This window comes from Sarcophilus harrisii, chromosome 5 (genome assembly GCF_902635505.1).
Source record: "Sarcophilus harrisii chromosome 5, mSarHar1.11, whole genome shotgun sequence".
Taxonomy (NCBI): domain Eukaryota; kingdom Metazoa; phylum Chordata; class Mammalia; order Dasyuromorphia; family Dasyuridae; genus Sarcophilus; species Sarcophilus harrisii.
Genome location: NC_045430.1, coordinates 207,323,485 through 207,343,532, shown reverse-complemented (window position 1 = coordinate 207,343,532; position 20,048 = coordinate 207,323,485). Strand labels below are relative to the sequence as shown.

The 20,048-nt window shown below is 32.3% G+C and overlaps 1 protein-coding gene across 4 annotated transcripts in view; it reads left to right on the top strand.

Annotated features, from left to right (window-relative positions):
• The window catches only part of LMBR1 (limb development membrane protein 1), a 178,735-nt gene extending 160,853 nt beyond the window's left edge, over positions 1-17,882 (top strand). For 3 of the 4 annotated variants that reach the window (XM_031939546.1, XM_031939545.1, XM_031939548.1), the window contains 2 exons: positions 11,663-11,824; positions 15,052-17,882. In XM_031939546.1, coding sequence (XP_031795406.1) covers positions 11,663-11,824; positions 15,052-15,137 — 248 coding nt within the window. In that variant the 3' untranslated portion in view covers positions 15,138-17,882. Of the gene's footprint in view, positions 1-3,084; positions 3,237-11,662; positions 11,825-15,051 lie in introns of those variants that run through there. The other variant, XM_031939547.1, reaches the window with a different exon arrangement.
• Positions 17,883-20,048: the final 2,166 nt, after the last annotated feature.

The following is a 20,048-nucleotide window of genomic DNA, read 5'->3' as shown; positions in this document are numbered from 1 at the left end:
TAACCAATTTTAGGAGTTAGGAGGTTGGGATTGGGGAAAGCAAAGCCTTACTTAGATTTTTGTCTGTACCATAATTGTTTTAGAAATAATTTGAATTTTTCACTTGAAAAGAGTTTGCAGAAGGATCACACTGGAAAGGCTCTTCGGAAGTAATTTAGTCAGACTCAGGACTATGTGTAAAAATGTAGAGATCAGAACCAGAAATTAAGGTAAGGTGTGATTTATGCCAAGAATAATTAAAGATCTTTGGTGCTTAAGCTGTTGAAAGAAATGGTGAAAATGAATCAGCTTTTTATTTAATTACCCATTTTTCAGTTTGGAGCTATTGTTATTACACACAGTCTCTCATTTTGAACTCTAGTTTGATGATTTGACTATACATAAATATCTGATTCTGAAATGATAAACTTGTCAATAATCAATTGTTTGTCAAGAATTGCCCATTACATTTTATTGTGATAATTAATACTTGCCATTTCTAATATTTTCTGACTCTTGTCTTGAATAAAGTTTTTGTGGTATACAATAAGTGGGGCTTTTGATAGTTTATAGGGTTTGGGACTAAGAAATTAATGAGGCTGTTTTCCAAAATATTCTTCACAGCTCTCTCATGTTCATTTTCACAATGAAACCAAGTGTCAAGTTACATATTGATTTGGTTTTTGTGTATTCTTGTCAGGCCTTTAATTTCTCTACTTTAAATGTCATATATATTGGCACATGCCTTGCAATTATCTTTATGGTGGTCTTTTTGTGTATGCTTTTCATAAATACAAGTCAAGATGACTAGGGCCCCATAAAATTATATTCTTATTGCATTTGAACAAATAATGAAATTGACAGTTGCCAACTCCTATATTTACTTCTCCTTGGAGAATGTAGGAATCTTTTTTTTCTATTTGTTTTCAATTTCTATTTGTCTTTCAGTGTAGTCTTTTTGTAGTTGTCTGTGCATACATCTGAGCATCTCAAGTATATTTTAAAGTCCTTATTATAGGAACTGCATGGTGTTCTACAATGATGCTTTATTTTTAATTACTCCCTTCCCTCTCCTTTCCTTGCCATTGTTCAGACCAGTGTAAGATAGAAGTGGATAAGATTTGAAATTCTCCCCTCCCCCCAAATTAGAGTTTAGATATCTGAATGTTATTTTTAACCAAAACATGTAGTTTCCTGGTCTTCCTACTAGAATTAGTTTATTGCATTAATAAAAGTGTGAATCAGGAAACTTTAAAAAAAAAAAAAAAACGTTTCTACTTAAGAAAGTGCTTGGAATCAGCCTGAGAGATAATAGTCTATTTATAGTTCAGGAAGTTTTATGATATCTAACATAAGGAATTGTTTTCTCTTAAACTAGCTATTAAATGTTAAAGTGTATGGTAAAATGTATAGTATTCAAGAGACTGATTTTTATTTATTTTTAATAAAGCAATTATTAGATAGCTACTAGCATTTTCAAGTTTTAGAAAACTTAACAAAAACCTACTTCTGGATATTTATAACATTTTAACAATCATTTTAAGAAGAGTGGAGAAAAGAAGTTTGCTCTATTTTTTCCACATAGAATATAATGCACTCAAGGGGAAAATAATGAAAATTTAGAAAGGAATGAAGTTAGCATTATTAAATACTTAAATAGCATTAAAAATTAAGATTAAAAATTAAGAAAACTAATGAGAGTTAAGTGGATATTCCTAAGAAAAAGTAATCAGAGTAAGTAAAATTTTAAAATAATTAAATTGTGAGTTTATTTTCTTTAAAGATAGAAACACATTCAAATTGACTGTGAAAAACTGAAATATGCCTAAATTGGCTAAACAAAAAATAAAAGTTTGTGCTCTGTGGACAGAAACATTACCAAGAATATTGAATGCTGAAAGAACTAGAAGTCATAGAAGAGCTCAGACCAATTAAGGAGACTATTAATAGATTATGTATTTTCAATGAGGAAGAAAAAAAAGTCATCATAATATTAAAAAGTGTTCAGTGGAAGGAAGTGCCCCATTTTGGGAGTATTACTCATTGATAAAATAAAGAGTTTTGATATCCTCCAACTCTTCGTTCCCTGTCCCCTGCCAAAAAATACAAGCAAAAATTGAGAAATTATTCTGATATTATATAATATGTGAATCTTATTTTTGAAGAAGTAGTATGTTTAATCTTAGGATATTTTATAAAAGTTATGAGCAAATTGACAAGAGTCTGTTGTCAAACACAGATAAGAAATTACAAACTATTTGAAAAAAGGTTACACTTTCATTTACCATGCCTTTGTTTACACTGTTCTTTATCCTGCAATGTCCTCCTTCCCCTTCCTCAAATGTTGAATTCTTACTTATCCTTTAATGTCCTACTCTTATGTGAGACTTCCTCCTGTATGTCATCTCAAGTTCCCTTGGTGGAAGACAACCTTCCTTCTCAGACTTCATTTCATGTACCAGTTTGTTCTGTATTTCCCAAATACATTTATTGTGCCTTGTCCTGAATGCCATGTTTTTTATTCTCTTAAGAAACTCTTAAGTCCCATGAGGTCAGGAACATTTTATTCTCTAAACTTTTTATCTTTCTAATAACCTAAAATAATGCTTTGCATACAGTATGCCTTTCATAAATATTTGTTGAATCTGTTTAGCTCAAAGAACGCTAAAAATATGTGACTTATTGTCTTATGTTATAATTTATAATACAATATAATAATTAATGTATAACAATAATTATAATTTATAATATATAATAATTATAGGAAATACTCAATCTACTAAATATTTATGAAGTGCTTATGGTATGTAGATACTGGCAGAAATCAAAGCACAGTCTCTACATTATAAAGTCTTATGACATCTGTACTAAGCTGTTTTTCTTGATCATACAAATGAATTGAGAAATACAGAGAATATGGACTCTGAATCATGGAGGGAGGAAGGAAGAAAACTGTCATTAAGAACTTATGTATCAGGCACTGTGTTAAAAGCATAGTATTTTCACTTTTTTGTTATTTGTTTGCTTGTGGGGTTTTTTTGCTTTTTCCTTTTTTTCTCATGTTTTATCACTTTTGATCTGATTTTTTTTTTTTTTTTTGCTCAGCATGATGAATTGAATATAGAAATATATTTAGAAGAATTGCACATGTTTAACCTATATGAGATTACTTGCTGACTTGAAGAACGAAGAAGGGGGAAGAAAGGGAGAAAAATTTGGAATGCAAGGTTTTGTGAAGATGGATGTTGAAAACTGTCTTGCATATATTTGGAAAAATAAAATACCATTAAAAATATAAAAAATAAACAATGAAAATTAAAATAAAAAAACTCATTTGTTCCTCATAGCAACTCTGGGAGGTAGGAGCCATCATTATTCCCATTTTACAGTTGAGAAGGCTGAGACAGACAAAGATAAACGATTTATTCAGTGTTACATAATAATTGTCTGAGGTGGGATTTGAACTCAGGACTTTTTGGCTCCAGGCCCAGCCTTCTTTTCATTATACTGTCTAACCAAGTATAATTTGTTCATTTCCTTTTTAGTGATCTTTGGAGAAATTGTGCAGATTTTTTAATGAACCCCGTCACCTGTTTACAATCTAGGATCATCTTTTTTAATACTAGTATTCTTCCAATAATAACTAAGTCATGGAATATCAGATCTCAATTAAACAATGCAATAAACATAGACTTCACAAAGTATTGTTAAGTTTGTGTGCTGGGTACTGAAGCTATATCAACCTAAGAGGTGCTCATATTCCATTGGGAGAATGGGGTACTAAAAAGTTATACAAAATAATAATACAAAATATATACAAAGTAATTTCAGGATGGAGAGAACATATATTTCAGCAGGGAGTCATGTGAGACCATATATTGGAGCTAATACCCAAGTTATACTTTGCAAGAAGCTCAGGATGTGACATGTTCGTGTCTGTCTGTTCTAAAGGTGAGCAGAGAAGGCACTGAAGACATAAGGAAACTCTTCATGTAAGGGTATAGAAGTGGAAGTCCTGTATGAGGAATAGCCTCCAAGTAAATTTTATTAGAGAGCGATTGAAAGGTAATAATTTGAAATTAGACCTAAAAGGTAGGTGAGAGCTCTAGTGGGGGGGGGGCATATTGAATGCCAATCACAATAATGATTCTGAATAAGTAAAGTTTTAAGTGATTGAAACAGAAATGAAAAGATCTATAAAGTAGTCCTTAACTTATTGTTAACCCACCTTTTCCTCCTCTTCCTAACCACAATTCAGTTATTTACTGGTTGTCTAATCAAGGATAAGACACTATCTTTAAGCCTTTCTTTATCTATAAAATAGAAATAATCATCCTTCCACTATTTATTTCAAAGGGTATTTGTGAGATAGGTACCTACTCTTTCTTCATAGTCTCCCATGTTAACTTTGGCCCTACTTAATGTTTAAAACTAAATGCAATCTTTCTAGTGAAATTTAATTTGAGCTGTACAAAAAGTGGTTCACTGCTTAATGTTAAATAAAAAGTTGTGTCTTTATATCAAAGTCTCATTTCCCATCTTCTTCTGGGAAGAGTTTTCTTTAGAAAACAATTAAATGTGTATGGAACTAAAATGGCAGAGGAACTCATCTAATCTCTCCCAAATACCCTTCCAAATGATTTTAAAATAACATCTCAAATTGAATTCTAGAGTGTCAGAAGCAACAAAAGGATGTCCAGCCTAGGACAAGTTAGGTTAGCAGGAAATGTCATCTCAGTGGAATGGTGGTCAATCCTAGAGCATAGCATTGGTCATGCCCTGGCAATGCCAGCAGCAGATTTAGCTGGAGCCTTCAACCTGCAAATAGTGAGGTCAGACAAGTAGCCAAAAGATTAGATTACAGGGAGTGGTGTAACTTTTTCTTGGGAGTGGGTGTAATCGTTGCATGTCACAGACCAAGAGCTAAGAGGAGCTCATTAGCACTTGTGATAGCGGAATATAGAGGTCCTGCTCACAGTTCCAAGGTGAAGAAGGTTTGTATTTGTGTATTTAATAAAATAGAGCATTTAAAAACATTCTTTATGAATGAAAAGTGGTGCTGAATACCAAATTTGACTTTAAAATAGAAGATTTAAGAGAAGCTTAAATGTAAAGAGAAATCATGATGGATTCAATGTTTAAATTGTTTCCATTACTTTATGGGAAAATGATACTTAACATTTCTAAGAAGTTTATCATTATTTATAATTAATTAATTCAAAGAATTTATACAGATAGAAGGATGGGTATAGGTTGACTGTGATGGGATCATTTTTTTTAAAATTAAGGAGTGAGAAAGATGGATACCCTAGGAGAAGAGGGAAGGGAGATAGAATGAGGTAAATCATCTCACTTAAAAAAAAGTGTGACTAGAAGAACTTTTACACTGGATAGAATGATAGGGGAGTAGAGGTGGGGAGCAACAGTTCAATCTTACTCTTAATAGAATTGGCTCAAAGAGGTAGCAGAAATCTGTCTTGCCCTATAGGGAAATATGAGGGGAAAGAGATAAAAAGAAAGGGAGAGATTGATAGGAGGGAGGGTAGATTAAAGGAAGCAGAGATCAGAAGCAAAATAGAAAAACAAATAAGCAAACACATTGTCATACCTTGACATTGTATACAGTTTTCTATACTATTAGTTACCTACCTTTCTTCCATTAAGAAGGAGGTAGGCTTTATTTTTTCCCCTAGATCTTAATTAGTTTTGACCATTCCTCCATTTTTTTTTCAATTTAACTTTGTTTACTCTTGTCACAGTTGTTGTAATATGTTGTTCTCTTGGTTGTTTTTTTTCCCCCTCTGAATCAATTCATAATAAATATTCCCATTTTTCTAAATTCCTTAAATTTGCCATTTCTTATAGCAAAATAATATTCCATTATCTTTACATACCATAGTTTTTTTTTTACATCTCCTACACAATATATTGTCATCTACTTTGTTTCCAGTTCTTTGTTATCATAGAGTGCTGCTATGAATATTTTGTTACTATATTCGAACTTTATTTTGGTATAGCATTTTATTTTTGGTTTTATTTCCTTTGGGTATATGCCCAATAATGAGATTGGAGAGCCAAAAGGGTTGTTTTACTCATTTCTTTCTCTATTCCAAATTGAAGTCTAGGATAGTGATTTAACAATCGTATTTGGCACAAATATTTTTCAACTCTGCCATTTTTTAAAAAATAGTATTTTATTTTTCCAAATACATAGTTTTCAATATTCATCTTCACAAAACTCTGTATCACAATTTTTCCTCCCACCTTCTCCCAAGACAACTATCAATCTGATGTGCTAAATATGTGCAATTCTTTAAAATATTTGTCCATATTTGTTATTCAGCACAAGAAAAGTCATCAAAAGGGTAAGAAACTATGAGAAAGAAAAAGAAATCTACCATTTTCTCTTAATTCTACTTTAAATGAATTTATTTGTGCAAAACTTAAAATTTTATATAATTAAAATTGTAGTTAAAATTTCATAACTTCCATCCCTTCTTTGTATGGTTAAGGATTCTTATTATAGCCATAGTTTTAAAAGGTGCTTGATTTTTAGCATTTTCATTTTTTTAATGGGCAAACTTTTATATTTAGGTTACATCCATTTTTACTTATTTTGGTATTATGTTGTGTGAAATATTGGTCAAAATCTAATTTCTGACTAATTGCTTTCCAGTATTCCAAATATGACTGTCAAAAAGGGAATCCTCTTAACAAATAGCATTTATCAAACACTGGATTATTGTTGGTTATGATATTTGTTTTTGTTTTGTTTTTTGCTTATCTAGGCTGTTCCACTGATCTACTTTTCTGGGTTTTTTAAAATATCAAATTGCCTAGAAATTAAATTTCTGATAGTTTTATGCCCCCTTCAGCCATAGTTTTTTTCCTTTTCTGGAAGTTCAAGATTTTTTGTTTTTCAAAAAGATTTTTGCATTTTTCTAATCCTAATAAAGTGTTATCCTCATAATTTGATCACTGCTTGGTATTTTTAATGACTTAAGAGCTAATGAGAATATTGTATTTTTCATTGTATGTTTGTAGACTTTGCAAATTTAGTAAAAGTTTAAAGTAGGCACTTTTTAAAAAAAGTTTCCTTCATCAAAAGTAGAAATCCCCCTATTTTTATTTTCAGTTAATCAAATGATTAACAATAAGCCAATTTACAAAAAAACTAGTAATATCAGAATTATTTCATAGTTTCTAATAAAACATCATACTTTTATGAAAATAAAAATATTTTTTGAGAACACATAGTTGTTAGAATTTTTAGACCATAAACACTTTAAATACTCAAACTAAATATTTGAGTTTCCAGAAGGAAGAATGGATTCATGCCTAATTTTTGATTTATAAATTGATTTGTAAAAGGTTTGGGTGTGTTCTTTGCAGAAATCAGAAATTTTGAAAATTAGTTATTTGAGAACAACTTGTTATCATGTTATGGAAATGAATTTGTGACCATCTTATTTGCATTTGTAATACACTGAGAAAATATGATTTATTAGTCATGTTTTAATGAGCATTTTATAGTATTAGAATATACAGATTACATCAACTTCTTTACTAGTTATGAACATGAATATGCTTGCTGAAAGTAAAAGTTGACTCAGGTGGGTTAAACATAAATTCTGTTGACTTGTGGTATTGTAGAGTGAAGTAATAAGATCTTATTTAAATGAAAAGTTTGGTTCTATATATTCTTTCTTTGTGGATTGAAATAGAAGGGTGATTGTCATTCATGTAATTGTATGTACAACGTATTTGAGTGTGATGCAGGGAAGAAGTTATTGTTATATATGTGATAGAAGAGAGTTTTGTCTTGTTGGCCATACCCTGAGGTCACCCTGACTTTAGGGTTAAATACAGCTGAATAGAATGAACTTCTGATTAAGATTTGTTATTCATCATCATTTTCAGGAACTTTTATAAAGAGAAAATATGTAGTCATATACCACTAAGTAGGAAATATAAAATAAAAATCAGTAAGAAAAGTTAAAATGCAATGTCCTAATTTATGTTAATTTTATATAACAATATAGGCTTTGGAGTACTGGTTTTCAATGTATTTTGCATTTTAGAAGTTTTGAATTATTTTTTTTAGTTAAACAACATAGTTTTTTTTCCCCCCGCACTTAGAGATTTTTATCATTTTAGACACTAAGATTATAAATTCCATTAAATGGGGACATTGAATATCTCATCTTAGAAGAAAATTATCAAAATTGAAGAGTTACATAGAGGTTTTCTCAATGTAATGTTTAATAGGGATTATTAGTGTAAGGGTTTATGGGCCTCAATTTGATTTTACTAATATTTGAAAAGACTATTTTTTCTTCTTCCTGGTTTTCCTAGAAACCAATAAGCCTATAAAACAGAGAATCTTTGTTTAAATAGTTCCTTCTGCTACTTGAGCCTGACTCCTTGGAACTAAGTAAGGAATTACAAAAGGTAGTGAGCCCCCAGGTCTCTTAGTAGAAAGTTTTTTTTCTTGTTTGACATAATTTTCAACTCTTATAGAATTGTCAACTCATTCTTGTTACTAACTTCCTTCTCCTTTTCTGGCACAACTTTTACTAAGTTGCATAGTTATAGACTATTGAACTTCCACTGGAGTAGAGAGATTGGTATCAAGTGCCCAGGATGTACAGCACAAAGCTTGTGGAAACTTTTAGAGTTGGGAATATGTCACAAAGTCAGAGAACTAATGACACAAAATTAAATTGAACTTAATGTGAAGGAAATGATTGATTAGATGCATATTGAATTTAGTGGAAAAGAATATCTTTGGATGATATTTTGGAAGACCATCTGTATTTTGACACATATTACCTTTTATAGATGTGCAGCCTGATTACTGGTTAGAACTATAGACTAAGAATTCTTAAGAAATGTTAATAGTATTTGGATCTCTTTTAAGCAAGAATTTTTCTTCTTGACTAGCCATACTACTTATACTCTTAAATTATGTTACTTTGAACACCTCTATAATACATGACTGTCATCAGTGTTTTTAGTATTTCAAATGTATGCATATACATATGTGTGTGTATATATATATATATACACACACACACACACACACACACACACACACACACACATTTGAAAGTTTTATTTATTTTTGTTCTACTTTTACCCAACACCAACATAATGAATATTTCCATAAACAAAGTAGAACAGAAAAAAAAGGACTGTATATGAATCTCTGGGCAGCTAGGTGGCGCAAAAGAATGCTAGCCTAAGAATTGGGAGAGGCTCCTCTCTCAGAGTTCATATCAGTTTTCTGAGTTTAAATCTGCTCTCAGACACTGATTAGCTGTGTGACTCTGAGCAAATTACATAATCCTTTTTACCTTGATTTCCTCATCTGTAAAATTATCTAGAAAAGGAAATGGCAAACCACTTCATATCTTTGACAAACAAACAATACAAACACAACCCAAATGGGGTAATGAAAAGTTGGACACAACTGAATTAAAAAAAAAAAAAAAAAAAAAAAAGGAATGAACAACAAAATATGAATCTCTATACCAACTTGTTCTTTTAAGCAAATGATAAATTCAGTATGTAATTTTCAAAACTGTTCTGCTTTTCTATTTTCTTTCTGTTCTGTGCATTTAAAATATTCTTCAATATCCCTCTTTTTTCTTTTTGGCAAACTTGTTACTAGACTGCTTTCTCTTTCCCTTCTCTCCCAAACATGTTTTATAAAATAAAACTTTGTAAGCAATTTAGTCAAATAAAACAGATTGCTTCATTGTCCTTGCCTGAACATTTTTGTTTCATTCTACATCTTGTGATAATTGGTGTATAAAAGTGCTTCTGTTTCTATTCCTCTCATGGTCTTCTGGCCTTTCTGATATTTGGTTTCTGATATCAACTGAAATTATGCTCTCCAAAGTTACCAGTGATCTCTTAATTGCCAAATCTAGTGGACTTTTCTCAGTTCTCCTCCTTGTAGTCTTTGACCATATCATTATCCTTTCCTTGATAATTTTCTTCTCTATTGTCTGTGACATTGGTCTCTCCAGTACTTCTCTTACCTTTTGACTGTTCCTTTTCAGTCTCTTTGCTGGATCTTCATTCAAGTCCCACGTGCTAAGAGCTGATGGCCACAGGGCTGTAGCAGAAGCCCACTTCTCTTTCTCCTCTATACTACACTAGGGATCTCAGCAACTCCCATGGATGCAATTATTTCTATGCTAATTTTTCTCAAAATTACTTGTCCAATTCTAACTTTTCTGCTAACCTAGTCTTGTATCTCTAATTGTCTATTGGACATCTCCAACTAGAATTCGATATTCTATAGATTCTTAAACTCAATATTATGTCCAAAACTCAATCCATTATCTTCCCCTCAAACTTCCCTATTGTCAAAGATAACACTATATTACCAGTCTTCCAGGCTTACTGCCTAGGAATCATCTTGAATTCTTCAACATGTCACTCCCTACATCCAGTATGTTGTCATTGTTGATTTGTCTCTCTCTCTATTCTAATCCATCCTCCATTCAGCCACCAGAATGATCTTCAAGCTCACATCTAATCATGTCAATCCCTTATTCAGTAAACTCTAGTAGCTCCCTATTACCCCCAAGATCGAGTACAAAATCTTCTGTTTGGCTTTTAACCCCTGTAACTTGCCCGGTACCCTCTGCCTTTCTGGACTCCTTATACCTTATACTCACTAACCCCTTATTTTTGGTTCCAGTGATGCTGACTTCCTTCTTCCTTACACAAACCCCCCATTTTCAGCGACCCTTGTGTCTGCAACTTTTTCGCTCCTTGAATCCTTTCTAAGGCATTCTTAATATCAATGCTTCCCCACTATTGATTATGTCCAGTAATCCTGTATCTGTCTAATATATAATAAATGGTTGTTTGTAAATTGTCTCCCCCATTAGTCTGGGAACTCCTTGATGTAAGGAGCTGTGCCTTTCTCTATGTCTCCAGCACTTAGCACATAGTAGATGCTTAATACTTGTTGACTTGACATTTCTCTTCAGGATGATAGTGGATTTAACAGAAAAGCAATTAATTTTTGATCAGTTGTCCATACAGTGCTCTTTCTATGTGAAAACTGCTCTTTAATTGTTGGCTATGGTTAAAGTTGGCCAAGCATATAATTTTAGCTTTGCCTTTTTGTTCCCCAAGCTATTAGATTTCTGTACTCTAAGTTCGACTGTTTTCATGGTTATTTCAGAGAATTCTACAGTTATTCTTCATTGCTTTTCCTTGTATTTCTTCAAAATCCTCTTATTCTCATCCCACTCTTTTATTTTTGATCATCCTGTAGTTGAATTGCTCATCATTCATCCTGCACGTGTGTGCTGCTGCCCTAGGGAATTTGGGTTGCAGTAAGCATAGTTTTTACTAATGACATCCTACGCTAATTCAAATTCCTATCTGAGGATGATATTTAAGCACCTGTCCTTCCCGTTGTTGCTTTGTAAATAACTCTGATGTTAATGGTGGAGTAAATTATTATGGATCTCCTCTTAATTGTACAAATTTAATCAAATGCCTTAAACGACCCAGTAGAAAATCAAAAGTAATAAAGATTTTTTAAAAATTACAAAAAGCATACAATTGTATACTGTCCTACATTATAATCTTAAATATTGTTAATAAATATTTATGCTGAATTTTATTGAGTCATATTCTTCTGTTTATTTAACAGGAATTACTAGGTTTGATCTTCTTGGAGATTTTGGAAGATTTAACTGGCTGGGGAATTTCTACATTGTATTATCCTACAATTTGCTGTTTGCTATTGTGACAACTTTGTGTCTAGTCAGAAAGTTCACCTCTGCTGTAAGGGAAGAACTTTTCAAGGCCTTAGGTAATTTGGGGTTTAAAGGGGAATGATGTATGTGTTTATTATGCTAATTCATGACTTTTTAGTTAATTTTAAGTCTCCTGTAATCCAGAGATCAGAGTGTATAAAACCTTGTTGAAGTATCCAGCCAGGTCCCAAAGTGCAGTTCTTTTGCTTTTAAAAGCCTCAGAGTAATGACATTAATATGACATTCTTTATAAACTAAATAAATCTAATTTTTGGTAATAGGCTTTTTGAGTCCAAATTAGGATGATTTATACTTAAGGAGTTTAAAGAAAAGCTTTGCTATTAGGTACTCAACTATAAAACCATAACACTCCCCTTGACTTAACTATGTAGTTTCATCAGTTCCTTGGACAGTTACTTTAATTGGGATCTGTATTTCTTATTCTTTATTCTAATATATTATATATTCTTTATTATTAAAACATGCCAGAACTTGGACTCTTATTGGTACCACTTTAAAGAGCTTCAGGCCACTCCCATACCTGGGTAACGTGATTTGAGGTCTCAGAGCATAGATATTCTATGATGGTAGCTGAACCATAATTCTGTACATAAAATAATATTCCAATGTAAAAATATAAGCATTTTGTTATAATCTAGGGACAAAGTTTATTTCAGATTTGAGGGAATTCTCTGTTATTTGACTTATAATCACTGTTAAAATTGTCAAGGGTCTGGAGTCAGGAAGACATGAATTCAAATCTGGATTCAGATATTTTGGAACTGTGTGACTTAAGCTGGTCACGTAACCTCTGTTTGTCTCAATTTTCTCATCTGTGGTATGGATATAATAATAGGACCTACCTCCCACGGTTGTTGTGAACATCAAATGAGATAATGATTATAGAGTGAAGTATAGTACCTGGCATAGTAAATGCCATAGTAAATGTTTGCTGATATTATCAAGTTGTTGGGTGCCTTTTTTTTTTTTTAAACTCTGGTAGAAAGTATAAATCTTATGTCATACTTATTTCCATATTGGCTCCAGGTTTTGTTTTTTGTTTTTAACATTCTCAAAAAACCCAAACAAACCCAAGACTTCATGTACCTAAAGTATTATGCAATAATAATAGCAACTGACATTTATGTTAGCACTTTAATAGTCAGTAGACAGCACACAAAAGAGAAAGCAGAATCTTAAGGAACTCAAAGGCTTGCCACCCTGTAAGACACACATATACTTCCTCTTTTTTATGATCCAAAAAAAAAAAGCTGATTAAGCAATTTATCTAGGCCTATACCTCTTGGCAAGTGACTTACTCCTGGGATTGTGACCCAGATCTAGGGCGATTCCCAGTGCAGCACTCAGTCCTTCCACTTTACCCTGAAAAGTTGAGTCAGAAAATGCACACCTACATTTTATTTCAATCATAGGTGGCCAACCTCCTTGCTGTGTTATTTGACTCAGAAATATTTAACAAGGAAGATCATTTTCCCCAACACCTAGCACAGTGTTTGCCACATAGGAGGAATTTAATAACTGTTTGCTGATTGATTGCATTTAATCATAAATCTAAGAAGAGCTTTCACCCTTATTCCATTTAAGCTGGTACCTTTTCCTTTACTCCTATCCACTGACCAATCCCTTTATTTGTATTTGAACATTTTAACAGTTACTTGGCTCTGTTCTTAACATCAAACCCTCACTCCTCATGTAATTTACCAAGACTAAGAATGTTTGGTGATCTTCTCTCCCTACTCCTTGCCCCCCAAACATGTACAGCCATTTCAAGAGTGAGAATAATTGTGCTTAGACTGGATTCCTTACCTTAGGAATGAAGGGTTTTAGACAGATCATTTTGTAGATGAAGGATTATTCCAAGAAAGCCCCATAAAAGTGGTAAAATACTACTTAACTAAGATCAAAGGTAACCTGTGCTTATGTCAGCCTTTTGGATAAAGGGGGCAGCAGAATCTGTAAGAGTTGTGGGCAAAGTAGGATTCATGGTTGTTGTTGTTTTTAATTTTACATCACATTTACAATTATACATTTGAACTCAAGTATGCTACTTTTAAATGTTAGATTTCGAATATGGTTACAACAGTAGCTGATTCATGAATTGTAATATTTGGCATTCTCCTAATTTTTGGTTTAGTAGAATCCTTTTTTTGTTTCTTTGCTAAGTTGTTTTGATGCTGTTTAAATTTTTTTGGGCAAATATGCTGTTTTATAAAAACAGGTTCTACAAAACGTAGTTAGGATTAGAAGTGCCTTGGAGGAATGAATTGCCTTTCAGTCTCTCTATTGTTTCCTCATAATAGATGGTGCGATAGAGTGAATGCTGGGACTGGAGTTGGGAAGACTTGAATTCAGATTCAGCCTTTGGCACTAGCCGTGTGCCTGTAGGCAAATCATTTGACATTAGTTTCCTCCTCTGAAAAATGGGGATAATATTAGTACCTCCCTCCCATGATGGTTGTGAGGAGTGTGGGAGAGGCCTTCTTCAGGCAGCAGCATGTATGGGAACCCAGAGTGTGTGGGCATTTATATGAGATATTTTTAGAAAGGTGGGAGGGTCAGGCATTTTATGAAGATGTTTTCTTTTAAGGGGGAACAACTGCAGCTTTTTGAGCAGTGAAGTAGGTGATGTCAGATTTGGAGGAAAAGGAAGAACCAATTCATTGATTCTAGAGCTGAAGGGACCTTAGAGATCATCTAATTCACTGCCCTCATTTTGCAGATGTATAATTTGAGGACAAGAGAATCTGTACAACAAGCTAAAGTAGTGGGGTCAGACACAAATTCAGGCCATCTGACTCTGAATTCAGCTCTCTTCTTACTCCATACCTTGTTTCAGATGATTTGTTGCTGAGAAATCAGTAAGGAAAGTTAATCTGTTGGAATGTTTAGAAAATAAAGTTGATACAAGCAAATTTTAAGTTGTTTAAAAAAAAAGCTCGCAAAAACTACTTTCCTCCTACATTTTGTAAAACATCTATTATAGTGTTTAGAACTTTGTTAGCATGGGCATTCTCTTTTGATTTCACCTCCTTATTCTCCTGGTGAAAGAAAGAAAGAGAATATTTGTCACCCTGTTCTTTCTCTTGAGCAACCAAGCATGTGCAGAGTAGCAAACATATTGTTTGGGAAATGACTGTAACCTCATGGTGATGCTAGTGATTTGTGTTCAGTTTGCCATGAAACTTTGTCAGATCCTAAAAGTCAGAGATAGCTTGTGTTTAATATCTTTTTTCTCTTCTCACCATCTGTAATGTCTGTGCAGGTCTTCACAAACTTCAACTCTCAAACAATGCAAGAGACTCGGAAACAAGCAAACCTTCTGCAAATGGGCATCAGAAATCACTGTGAGAGACAATTGATAATCTTTTACAGTTAGAAGAACTGAAAACTCTGACCTCATGACATTCCTGTCACTGTCATCAAAATATTTTTTGTACTAATTTTTGGTTCATATTTTGAGCTCCAGCTTGTAAATGCCATTTTTCCACACTGTACTCATGAGAACTTGGTTACTTCAGATTCACCTTTTTCTAGTCTGACTTTTTGATCTACTCTGTACTTACGTGTTATACAGATTCCTTGAAGACTGGAACCTCAGAAGAACTTGGAATTCCTTTTCTGCGAGTATGTTACATCAATGGATGTAACATCCTTATTACCATATTTAGGAAAATCCTGTCTTTGCCTAATATGAAAATGTACTTTATAACAGATTTTGAGATACTTAACAGATTCATTGAATGTCCATCACAAACTGGACCAAAAGTTATATAAACATTAATAGAAGGTGTTCTTGAAAGTAAAAGTGAAGATCTTACCCAAAATGCAGTTTTAAATGCTCACGAATGCCAGTTATTGTAATGTAAGCTACATCAGAACTAATGATGAGCATTCCAGAATAATATTTGGAAATGGCTTCTTAAAGTTTTCTCTAGGTTTAATTTTCAATAATAGAAGCTTATGTTTCTGGTAATTAGTAGAGACTGTGTGGATCAGCCGATGAGCCTAAGGGACAAACTTTCTTCTTAAACCTGAGCCTTCTGTGTTTGTTAGAGAGCCACAGAAATGTCTTATGTTTTGCATTAGAATAAGCTATAGTAAGTAGTATGTAGTCACATTCACTCAATAAAACTGTGTCTGTTCTAGTCAATATTACCTCCTGTAATAGTGGCCAGTGTGGGAATTCCACTGTAATCATGATTTTACCTCATAGGCTCCAAGTACTTGTGGGTATCTTGGTCCTTAGGTAAGGTAAAACCATTTCCCTGTTCTTATATGGCCTAAAAACTGATACAACAGAAGTACTTGGTGTAATAAGCCTCTTATCACTGAGGTTTTTATCCTTATGTTAGTATTTCATATATTAATAACTCAAATGTCAGGATTATAGATTTAAATCTGGCATCTACAATCAGTGCATAAACAGACTTGATGTAAGAAAAGTTTTGCAGTGCAGTGGGATCTAAGTAATAATTTTTTAAATTATCTATTTCTATCAGATGATTTTGCTGACTGTAATGCCATTTGTTGAAAAATAGAAAATCTTACTCAACATTATCATATATGGGTAAAATGCCCGGAATTCTGCATGAAAAAATGTATAATATGGACACATTTGCACACAATTCATATATATGCAATTTATATATACACACCTGCACTATGTGTATGGGAATAGATTGTCTGTGTTCAGACGAGGTTACTAAAATGATTGTTTTTCACATTGCTGAACTTGAGGAAGTGTATGAGTGAGTGGTGTGTGTGTGTGTGTGTGTGTGTGTGTGTATTTCCATAAAACTGGAATGTGTATATTTGGCATTTAAAATTTTTATTTAGACCCAATGATAAGAAAATGACATTAACTTTGTAAGACTCCAGTTCCATGCAGCCTGCTACTGCTCTGTTTTCCCTTCCCTTCAGAGAGATCCAAAGCTTGTCAAAGACATAATATAAGTTTGTTTAAAAAAAAAAAAAACCCACTGTTTCTAAACACTGAATTTAGGACTAGTGAAATTTCCTGAAGTGGTCTCATTTAAATAGAAATAGTACCACGAATATTAAGTACATAGATTATTAATAAAGATCAGCTGTCTTGCTACTGCTTTCTTATTTCACTATTAATAATAATTTAAACATCAGTTATGTGCAATGCATTATATAGGAGATTGGATTACAGTCCCTGCCTAAAGGATTTATAAACTGGATTTAATAGATAAGATCAGATTAAGACTATAAGAGGGGAAATATACTCAAAAGTTTAGATGATTATGTTGTGTGATCATTAAAAGTGTCTATTTTAGCTTTTGCATTGTACACTCAAGGGAAGAGTTCTGTCAAAAAAAATGGTGAGTAAATTATCTTTTCAGAAATTGTCTCTTTTTATTAAGTTTTTGAAATGTCTAGAGATTTTTAATTTCCAAAATTGATATGAGGAAGAAGCAAGTAATATAAAGTACGCAGAGATAAATTTTTCTTGTTTTAATCTTTTTTAATGTTTCTCAGAAGTGATGATGGTGATTGTGATGAGCACAGATCATTAAATGATTCACAGCTTACTACATAATCACAAGAGATTTGGATCCTAAAAACAACCACTATATTTTAGAAAATTTGTTTTTCAAATTGCTTCTGAGACATTTGCTTTTAAAACTCATCTGTTTGAGCCCTTCCCTCCATGCCACACACTTTTTTTTTTATTTTTTTGCACTGATCTATGACAGGAGGGATAAGAAAGCATTATGACTGAGTGTTTCCATCATAATCTTCTTTTTTTCTCAGTTGTTAAATGGAAAAGGAGAGGTATTACTACAGAAAAGAGGCCCAGAGTTTATAATTACATGTATTTTTCATTTCCTTTTGGATAGGCATTGATAGGAGGCTATACTAAATCTAGTGGTTGTTTTATCATGCCTTCCTGTGTCCCCATATCTACTAAATGGAATGCTAATCACTCTAGTCACAAAGGTTTCTTGGATTAGCACACTTAAGTGGGAGAAAGACACTTTAACCTGAGAGAAGGCAGTGTAATATGCTAGATCATTATTAATTGGTTCTTTGCTATTTTTAATAAATTGCTGAAGACATTTGAACCAATTTCTACTGTTCTGTCATGATATTACCCAAATTTGACATCCATTTAAGCAGCTTAATGTACATTCTGTATACAAATAACCTTTTCTCCATACAAAATTCCTTTCAGAGCTAAGTGTGAAAGCAATGCAATTCATGTATATTTCATTAAAATATCCTTGGAACTATCATAAATTACTTCTAGGTGTAGGTAATATGTTCTTAGTTCCTTTCTCTCTTAAGTTACATTAAAGGTGCTTATGCAGCTGATCTTAGTGACATCACATCTGCCTCATTTGTTGTGATACATAGTCTTTTTTTTTTTCTGTTGCTCTTGTCAGTGTACCGTAAATACGACCAAAATAGTATGTGGTTTTTTGTTGTTCTTAGCACAGTATTTTATGCACAATGGCAGGACTCTTGTAATATGATCTTTTTTTTTTTTTGTTTTGTTTCGTTTGAAAAATGTAAGTACATCTACAGTATTGACTTTTTAAACTTTTAAACTAAAATCACACTGTTGTGATATTACTTTACAAATTTTTGAACTCCCTGGTAAATGATTCTTGTTTATAGATTGTACTGTGATGTTTTATCTTTTGGTCATGTTTGTTCCTCTGAGATACTTTTTTGAGTGTGACTGATTTACTATGTCTTAGAAATTAAAGTTTTACAAAAAGTCATTTCATATTTTGGTTTGGAAGTACAAAAGAAAAAAAATTTTTAATCTTAAATACAACCATAACAAAAGTTTAAATGTATTACAGGTTATTTTGATTTATATTATGTAATGGTCAATCATCTCTTTTGTAGTTGTTTAATCATTTTAGTTGTATCCGACTCTTTGGGACCGTTCATTTAGGTTTTCTTGGTAAAGAGAATAGGGTAGTTTGTCATTTTCTTCAAAAATATGAGATAACAAAGTTGAGTGACTTTCTCAGGGTCACACAGCTAAGAAGTATCACTTAGAAAAATGAATCTTCCTGACTTCAAGCCTCTGTTCCCACATCCTGTCCTCCCCTATCCCATTTAACTCTGCTAACTAGAAAAGTAAACTATCTCTATCACTGATCCCTCTTTGAAGGGAAGGGGAATAAATGAAGTTTCTCAAATTTCAACTGTCATTAGATAAGGATATATCAATCTTAGACAGTTATAACTAACTTAACATAGTTGTTACTAACTTAAACTTAACTTATAGTTACTGTAAAAGGCTTATTGGTCTATAACTCAGTCAACTTTTGAAATAATTTAATTTTGGAAGTCAGTTAAAATTATTATTATAGGCAAAATCTTAGTGCTAAAAAATGTAAATCTGTGGGCCTATGTATCTCAGCATTAAAAAATCTCCATTAACCAGGTTATTAGAATAGACCCATGATCCATTTAGAGTCTGTATCTGAGAGTAGTACTGATAGATATTTTAGAAGTAGGGGTGATTGTCCAACATGATTTAACAGCCAAAAAGTTAGGGAAATATCCAAACAGTTCCAGTTTCTCTTATTCTTTTTAGGTCCATCAGATCCATGAAAGTGAATCTATAAGGAACTTGATCACGAATTATAAATGAGAAGGAAATTATATAAAGAGGACATGGCCAATGTCCTAACAATTGATTATGTCCATCAGAGATTTGCAAGTTGTGCCTGTATTGGTAATGTCTTTTCCCTTTCATGATTTGGCTAATTCAATGTTCTAGTTTGCAGTTAGAAAACATAAAAATAATCACAAAAATTGGCCACTATTGGATTATATAAGAGTTATAAGATAACCTTTTTTTTAAAAAAATCACAGTAATGTTATTGTGTATATGGGGGTAGGACTGTAAAAAACAGTCAGTCCTTATTTACTCAATATTTAGCCCTTAGAAATTTTTAGAAGTGAGACCCCTTGTCAGTAACTGTTTATTGAAATTTCTTTGTTTGTGGTAAATCTCCAAAAATACAATATTACTTAAAATTATGTTATAAAACCTGTTATATATGATATAAAAATCATATAAAACATATATAATATTATAAAAGTTTGATGCTTTCTGTGCAAAAAGCCTAGAACAACTATAGGAAAGATAATTTTGAGTTTTAATATTGTATCTTCCTTGATATTTATCATATATACATAAATATATTTATATATATGTACATATATATATACACACACATATGTTAAATCTATAAGCTAATTTTAGCT